The 9519-nt window shown below is 40.6% G+C and overlaps 1 protein-coding gene across 1 annotated transcript in view; it reads right to left on the bottom strand.

Moving 5' to 3' along the window:
- Window positions 1-246: 246 nt before the first annotated feature.
- The window catches only part of LOC143019110 (uncharacterized), a 91579-nt gene continuing 82306 nt past the window's right edge, over window positions 247-9519 (bottom strand). Inside the window, exon 11 of the mRNA XM_076174806.1 lies at window positions 247-1077. Within this exon, the coding sequence (XP_076030921.1) occupies window positions 1003-1077 (75 nt within the window). The 3' untranslated portion in view covers window positions 247-1002. The remainder of the gene's footprint in view (window positions 1078-9519) is intronic.

Raw genomic sequence — 9519 nt, 5'->3', positions numbered from 1 at the left:
TTGAATAGATTGTTAATATGGAGAAACAGGTTACCTGTATAGTAAATCTGGTCTATAAAAACAAGTCTCCATAGTTCTGAGTGCGGGAGGTTTGAGCTATAAGAGGGGGTTTACACGGAATGGTTCGTCAAACGCGGTTCGACAGGCACGTGTTTAAAGTGACGTGTGAACGGGGTATTTGGGGTTTAACCAACGTGTTCGACAACCAAATACCCCGTTCACACATCACTTTAAACACGTGTTCGTCGAACCGCGTTCAACAAACCGTTAGACCGTGTAAACCCCCTCTAACGGTCAGGGGTGAGTTTAACCCAGACTCCACCTAGTTCAAGCCCTGTACTTTCGGTTCTATGGAGATTTCTTTTGTTCTTCATTATGTTTATTTCAATCTGGCTCTTAATTTTTTATTTTCACTCATTCTAATCATGAATTTCTTCCTTTGAAAATAGCACATATGTATGAGTCGACCCCTAATTTCAGCTTAAAAAAGGTAAAAAACGTTCGACTATTACTCGAGGTTATACGGTATGATAATTGAAAAAATAGATAGGACCCCAAGTGTAGCTCCTTTCCTGTATACTACAGTTAGGTAAATACAACATTATGATGAATAAATAGAACTTGAAGACCAATAATGGTTTACAATATAATCACTTTCTTTTATGTGATAAGGATAATGATGTCATAGTTGTGCTACATGTGCTCACACATGTCTGTTATACAAATGTATATTATTTCCCTACACTTAAAATCGAAGTTTATGTTTTGTGTCTATATGACTAACTTTACATGAAATATATGTGACTCATGACAAAATACATTATTTACCTTAAAGCTGATTGGCATCACCATTTCAGTAACTATCAAAATGCACACTGAGTACATTTTACTTATCAAAAATTCAATTTCACCGTGTCTCCCTCTGTCTTCACTTGTACATAGCAATATTAACCCACAGAATATAATGAAAATATTGGGTTATGATTAACTCCACTGCAACCATTATTCATATATTTCTTTGATCATATTCACTACATCGGCCCTGTTCATGAAGTAGTAACTCGGATGCTTTCCACGCTGGGGAGAGGGAAAAAACAAATTAGGATAACCTTTAAAAACAACTAAGTTCAATTTAAGACAAATGTTACTTGAAAATACATATTATGAAAAAATTAAGTACCATATACATGATATCTATTCTATCCTCATGAAATGGCTTTGGAAGTCTTCAATCAAAAAGTGGGTAAAAACAATACCAATTACTTTGTCATTACATGTCTGAAATGTCATGATGAAACCTTACCTGATAATTCATACTTCTATACAAAGATATAGATACATCAAAATACCACCATTTTCTAAATGGATATCTATAATCAATTACACTGTATGAACATGAAATCTGCAATACATTTAAGCAGCAACCAAATCACATTCATCACTATAACTCACGAAAAGAGCTGACAATAACATATGAGTATATTGTGGTCAAGCAACAACTGAACAAGCAGCCATGCAAAGCGAAGCAGCCTCAAGCTGGTGTTGTTAAGTAGCAGTATACTCAAGCTTTCAGGCAACATAAATTAAAGCTCTCTACTTTAAGTTATACAACTGCTGCTTATCTTACATAATAATAATCATACATACAAAGTATATACACCCAAGGTATGGCACTTCATATCGTTCACAAACAAAACTGAAAATATTTAAAACCTTGTGTTTTTACATGCGGGATAACCCAGATGACATGCCTCACCACCTTTACTGGATAACATTCCAATGGGTCAGACTTTTTTTTTTTTTTTTTTTTTTTTTTTTTTCTGAATAAAAACAGAAGTGCATTCATTTCTTAATTTCTCTGACAAATATATGGAGAAATAGAGGTTATAAGCATCTTACATATTTCTGATTGGGAAAGGCAACAATGATCTCCCTTGATCATTTTACACCAAAGGGATTTCCCTCACCAGGTGACTGCCAAAATAAAAATTTTCAATAAATATGCCAGTTCCCACAATGCATAGTAGGAAAGAGGGATCCTCTCCCTTTTTATTTCTATTTCATTCATCTGCTTTACTCCTTTCTGGTGCCAGATAAATGTGGTGACACCCCATCTCCCAATAGGGGGAAGCCAAATGTCGTAACTGTCACCCTACTGGGAGGGGAGGGGGTGCCACATGTCTTTATCAATACCATCAGCATTGAGTTCTGGAGTGCCGTTCCTCTAGGTATTTCATCAGACTACAGTCATTGTGAGACAAGCTTCTCTGCTGGGAGATCAGCATCCAAGGTGTCAATCTCAACCTCCACTTCACCTAAGCTCCTACCCTAAAACAACAACATGCACAATAATGTCCAGACAACAAGAACAGGGAGGAAGCAACAGTCCTCCCAAAATCAAACCCCCTCTGTTGCATCACCACCCTGCCCCGTCATATTTTCCTGTAAATGGAGAGAAATGCACCTTCCCCCAAAATCGAAAATAATCAACAATGATAACACCAGAGCAATTGCTCACCCTCCCTACAAAGAGAAACAGTCACTGACGTCGACATTATCAATAAGCACAAGTACTTGACTCAACGAATGCAACCCCGACCCCACATATAGCCACGCAAAAGATTGCTCTTGAGTCACAACTGCTACCAGACTTTACACCATACTCCTTCCAAGACTATAACCAACTATTCATAGAAATGGGATGCCGCACCTTCCTTTTCAGCTGTAAGAGGGGGTTTAACACGGTCTGACGGTTCATCGAACGCGGTTCGACAGACACGTGTTTAAAGTGATGTGTGAACGGGGTGTTTGGTTGTCGAACACGTTGGTTAATCCCCAAATACCCCGTTCACACATCACTTTAAACACGTGTCTGTCGAACCGCGTTCGACGAACCGTTAAGACCGTGTGAACCCCCTCTTAGGCAACTGGTCCTGGTCCAAACAATATACACTATGACATGCTACTACACGTACATCCAACCACATCATTCTCACTAAATTACTTCAAATGAACAAGCAAAAATAAACATCCCAACTGGAGATAAGCCGTCATTATCACCACCCCTTTCCCAAAACTAGAAAAAGAAAAATATGTCACAAAACATCTACTGCCCAACAGCCCTCACAAACTGCCTCTTCAACCTTTTAAAAAATCTTATTGCGACTTTCATGGAAACTAGGACGACATTTGTTCATACCATCATTTCAGACAGGCTTCTGGGCTGGCTGGAGCACTAAAGATGTTTTAGTGCAAACAGAAATGACAATACACTCCGCATTCGCCAACAAAAACATCTGTGCCGCATTTCTTATTTGGAAAAAGAATATAACGTAGTTTAGAAACGATGGATCCTACAAACTTTTCCTCCTATGATTCCGGGTCTTCACCCACATTCATATTGTAATCCCTAACCCACAGAACCTTCTGAACAAGTATGGGAACAACCCTATCTTTGCCACATATCTAACAAGGAGTACCCAAGGAAGCATTTTCAGTGTTCTTTTTTTCATTATAGCAATTGATGATATAATCGCTAGCCTATATGCTGATGTTCTACCCTTGTTCTGTGTCGGAACCTTCCCTGCTCGTACCAACCGCCTTCTTCAAAGAACAGTATCCCAAGTAAACTAATGGGCCGAAGACAATAAATTACATTTCTCCACCTCAAAATTGGTCACTGTGCACCTCTGTAAACGATGCTGCTGCGAAGATATCCCGTCAATACAAGTAGACCACTCCACTCTCTGATTTCTGGGCCTAATTCTTGACAACATGCTCACCTTAAATGTCTAAGTGCATCCTTCCTCCAAACCTGCGACCCCCTAAGACTGTCATCCTACACAAGAGGAGGACAGATAAATTGTTGCTCAGACTCTCATACAGAGCAAACTCAACGCTGGATACCAAGCATACTCCTCCACATCACCCACAACCCTCCAAAGGCATAACATCCATTCCCACCCATTCCCTCCCCACATACTCCACTCCCAATCACCCCCCTCCCTCCCTCCCTCTTTTCTTGGCTCCTCCTAGATGACAGGTCATCCCTGCATCTCGCCCACTGCCCTGGGTCAGAAGTAGTAGTGGACAACAGATTATAAACAACCCCACAAAATAAAAATAGAAAACTCTTTAACACATGACACTAATACTTCCACAACAAATGAAAAATATCCCCCTCCCCCATACAGACCATCATGTGAAATAGAAAAAAATACACGAAAGCTTACCAATCAGTCATTCACCTCCCTATGTTTTTATATTACTGATTCTTTGACGTAATTGAAAATTAGAAGAAAAAAAATCTACTAGTTTTGAAATAACATATTCCAAGTTATGAAACTCACGGTGAGGTTCCTCATCATTCTCTATTAAGTCCAAAATTCTTAGAATTTTGGACAAGGGTAAGGTCCTTACCTTTGTTCCTTTATGGCTAGAGGTGACTTTGTCACATATTTTTGTGCTTTGAACCATACCTAGTAAAGGCAAAATTCAAAGTAAAAGCACTTTCTAGCACGGCAAGACCAAAGTAAATGCTCTCCACACGCCTCCACCTGGCCCGACGATCTTTCCCTTGCCTCAACATCTCTGAGTGCTTTTTATCAATGATTCCATCTATAAGGTACGATTCACCGAAGGTTTACTGTATCACAATAAAGTCAAAACTACACACACCAATGATAACATAGCATGCAACACTCCATACCTACTACCCCACATGTAAGGTATATAATCATTTTAGCAAAAGTGCAAAGATCGCAAGAAGAATAAAAGATGAGGAACTGCAAATTCTTACATAGATAATATATATGTATGGAGTCAAGTGTAGAAGACTAAATTTAATGGTAAAAATGCAAAGTCATGGAAATGAGTAAAAGTTCAAAAACACATTCAGTGAATTACTCAAAGGAAAATGAATTATTTACAAAAACAAAAGATGAGAAGGGTCTGACAGCGTTGGTCACAGATACCTTGTCACCTGACAAACATATAAGCAAAGTTATCCATATGCAGCTGCCAAAAGAATTGCACACTGAAACTAAAGTTAAGACCCAGGATGAGATGAGGCAGATTGAACTGGAGACCGAAAAAGTCCAATTGTGTACTGACATATCTGTGACAAGTGCAGAGATATATCAGCAGTTTGGTAAAGAATATACCTCAGCTGAGCCTAGGATCTTGCAGACACACGTAAGGCTATGATCAGATGTGGACCATTCACCTGAGAGACGAGGTACGACTCAAGTTCCAATGCCATTGACTCCAGCTACTGATACATTTGTACTTCAATCAAAATAAGGCATGCTTCACCTGTTAACACACATCAAGTAGAATGCACAGCTGCACACTAGGGTGATGTTAAGTCACATAAGACATATCTTTCATACATCCGAAAAACAAGCAATACAGGCCAGTAACAAACATCTTAATTGCAGTCCATTGCAGTCCACAACTGCCCAAGCACAGTTCAGTAATTTTGATGGTGATCCACAGCAGTGCTGACAGTTTGCAAGGATGTTTGGTGAATATGTAAAGGAGACTAGTCAATGACAGGGCAAAACAGACAAGACTCTTACAAAATTGTACTGTGCGACCAACGGGCTACGCCCAACCCCGCCTTTTGGGGGCTCGGAACTTTGGGCTTTGCTCCCTTCGCTCGCAGGCGCCTTCGGCGCCCAACCCTACAGGCTGCTTGCATTTCATTTCAAAATAATAGGATCTGACATCCTCATTAGCGCTAAACCACCCACTTCTGGATATAAACAATCTTATCGAGCCCAGTGGTGAGACACAAATCGGTTCTCTTCTTCAGGGTCTGTATCTCCATCGTAATCTGTAAGATCCTCAAGACTCAACTGTTGAGCTGGATTATTCTTAAACTCCTCTAGGCACTTAATTTTTCTAAAGAACAACAAAATACTCTTCTTAATTTCTGACGCCTTTTTAGTTTTCTTCTTGCTGCAAGGCGACAAAGAGGACATGTACTTCTCAGGGAATTCACTTCTGTGAATGTTAACTAACTCCTGTTTCAAACTCTTATTCTTCCTCACATCACTTAGTGAATATTCTGCTTTGTTATCCAACTCCAAAAATGGCATTGCCTGCATTTGTCTTGCATGGTACCGGCCATGGTGTTTGACAACCCTTGCAGAGACACACCGGGACGAATCACACAACCGGGCAGGAGGGGACGTGCCTCCTTGAGGGATTTCCAGTTTCTGGTCCGAATACAGGAATTCTTTTATTGGTACCAGGAGTTCCCCTGAGGACTTTCAAGGGGTTCCACAAGGGCTCCCCAGGAGTTTCCAGAGTGCACACCAGGGCTCCGCAAGTGCTCCCCTTAAAGTTCCAGGGGATTCTTAATAGGCTCCTCAGGATTCTCAGGGATTCTCAGAGACTCCCTAGTGACTATCCAAGGGCTCCCAAAGGGCTCCCCTGGGTGTTTCCAGAGGCTTCCCCGGGGGCTTGTGGAAGTCTTGCTCTCAGCCAATCAGCCGTCTCCTTGCCGTGACGTCACCGCTCTTGGCTAATCAGTCGTCTCCGTTTCCGTGACGTCACCACTCTCTTAGCCAATCAGGGGCTCCATTTATCCTTAGAAAATTTTACTGTTCCGACCATTTCGACAACAAATTATTTTTTTAGTACATAGATGTTCTGCAATGTGATGAAACCAAAAAAGGGTACAAGATGGCTTTAGAAATACTTCAGATCTAATTCAGTAAAAGTGTATATCAAATATGTATGAATGTGTGAGGTGTCTGAGAAGTATGGTGGGGGTTACTAGGCTGGATAGAGTGAGAAATGAGGAGGTGAGGAGGAGAACAGGGGTGAAAAAGGATTTGGGAGATAGGGTTGATGAAAGAATATTAGGATGGATTGGACACATGGAAAGAATGAGTGAAGAAAGACTAGTAAAAGAGGTATGGAAGGCAGATGTGGAGGGAGTGAACATGAGGGGACGTCCTAGGATGAGATGGATGGATGGGGTGAAGGGGGCTTTGGGGAAGAGGGGAATGTCTGTTGAGGAAGGAAGGGAGAGGACGGAAGACAGAGGTGAGTGGAGAATGGTTGTATATGGATGATGTTGTGATTGCATGAGGAGGAATGGGCGGGGGGGTGGGGGGTGAGGTAGTATGTGTGAGTAAATTTTGACGCAGCCCGAAGGGATTTCTCCCCGTCCTCTCCTTATATGCAAGGGGGGACGGAGAGGGGGGGTCGCCGATTAAATGAAGCGGCCTTGCTGTGGATGTGCTGTGTCTTGCGACACTGCTTCTGACCCAGGGCGGTGGACAGGGTGCTGGGATGACCCGTCATCCAGGAGGTGCTCAGATGAGAGGGAGGGTGGGAGGGGTGTGGAGTGTATTTAGGGATGAAATGGGTGGGAGTGTTTTTATGCCTTTCCCTTTTTGGCTACCTCCCTTGGAAGGGGGAAAAAAGCCTTGGTATATGTATGTATGTATGTATGTATGAATGTGAAAGGTCACTGAAAGGCCTTACTTCAGAACAATAACTGACTGCACTAAAACACACAAACAGAATATCTGCACTCAGACATCAGAATCTTTCGCACACAGCACATGAGAATGATAGACACACAGTTCAACACAAGATCCTTCAAACAAAGCCACCCTTCACATTTAATCACAAAAACGTGCCCTACCAAATGCAACAAAAAAACATTAGCCATATTCTACTCAAATGTACAAAGATTTACAAAGGAAGAGCATCCCAGCAGGAGACTTTTTGGTCCGTAACTAGGTCGGGTGCTAAAAATAGAAACAATACTGATAGAACATCAGTTTGGATATAGTTACTAATTTTCCAAGATGCAACCACCATACAATAGACACAAAAAGCCTACAATAAACTGTCCAACAGTCACTCTTTCCAGACAGCAGAACAAAATATCCCAAGTGATTTATGGGGCTCAAGCAATGGCTGTGGTCCTCCTGCCAATAAGAATCAGGAAAATAAATTTCTTATTCTTCATACTTTTTGACATTTCTGTATCTTCATATTTTTGGTACTGAGGTTTATTTTCTACAATTGACTCCAGTTATATATTCTATTCAGATTTTTCTTATATAACTTGCAGTCTTCTTTGTCTTTGATTCTTCTTGTAAACTTTGCATCATCTGTAACTATTTTAGTGCAGTATTGTAATAGTGTTGTCCTTTGTGAGACTCCATTGTGTACTCTTTTGGTCCCTCATGACAACTGTTGCCCTAAGTTTCATTAACTGAAAGCCCGTAACCCCATAGTGACTGACAATTTACTTGGACCTTCCTACAGACCTCCATGAGAAGAATTTTTTGACTTTTATATTTTACATGTGTAAGACTGTTTCATGCCATTGATTGAAAATAGGAGGAAAGCAGTCTGGCTTTCAACTCACCTTGTATGAAAACATGTAAGAAATGTAGCTGAAGCTAATATAAATCTTAAGCCCGGTCCAGAGTCCCAACTGAGAAATACTAAATCTAAGCCTATATATTTTTCATGTTTTTTATAGGTGTGAATTTGGTCTAGTTCATTCAAGTTCACATGACGTGTGTTCTCCAAACTAATCAACACTGTTCTTTGGATCATCGAAGTAAACACCATGTGGGGACGGAGCCTTTGTACTAATAAAGGCTCCGTCCACAGATGGTGTTTATTTATTTCGATAGACTTGTCGGCAACTGCCACTTTAATACGTTCTTTGGTTCACCCATGCCCACAACTGGGATCCAATTACAGAAGGGGCAAAAACAAGGTCAAAGGAGATTTTGTTTATATCACAGAAGGTCCAAATTCCAAAAGTCTGAACTCACAGGGGTGCAAAGCCTCACTTTGCCCCTATTTGTTGTAGGCCTGGGGTCATTGAGACACGGTTGAGGGAAAATCTTACTGCAAGAAAAAAGTGTGTGGAGCACTGAACCAAACGGCATGTAAAAAACGCTCACTCTCATCTCCACAAAGCCCCAAACTCCTTCAACAGGTAGGGCCCAAGTACACACCTTTATCATCAGTTTTCCTTGCTTATGTAATTAAAAAGCCTTCACTTGCCTCTGTAAACTAGAATGAGATTAATTCACTAAAAATTCATAAGATGAAAGAATCTTTAAAAAGCTGATAATGAAACAGTATAAACAATCAAAGCCATCACCATTACATTAGTTGGAAGTTTTGACTACAATGAAAAATAACAATGTTCTGATGACAGATGCTGTCTTATCCAAGCCCAAAGCCAAGAAGCAAGACCATTTGTTATTACATCAATGCCACCAATGTAACATTCCTCATTCCTATTACCCTTAGCTACAAGCAAAACAACTCTAAAAGATAACAAAGAAAACACTTATATTGTGAATACATTAAAACCAAAACATACCTAGGTAAGTGTATTCAGCCATGACCCGTAAATAATATGTTAACGACAAATGCACCCATTCTTAACCACCACTCCACATCTTATTCTTAATCCATGGGAGGTAACTACTGTGGAATTGGTTTGAGGTTGTGCTCCACTTTTGT

This window comes from Oratosquilla oratoria, chromosome 36, assembly GCF_046742065.1.
Source record: "Oratosquilla oratoria isolate Oo_2021 chromosome 36, ASM4674206v1, whole genome shotgun sequence".
Classification (NCBI taxonomy): Eukaryota; Metazoa; Arthropoda; class Malacostraca; order Stomatopoda; family Squillidae; genus Oratosquilla; species Oratosquilla oratoria.
Note: the sequence above shows the minus strand (reverse complement) of the source record. Positions and strands in the feature narration are given on the sequence as shown.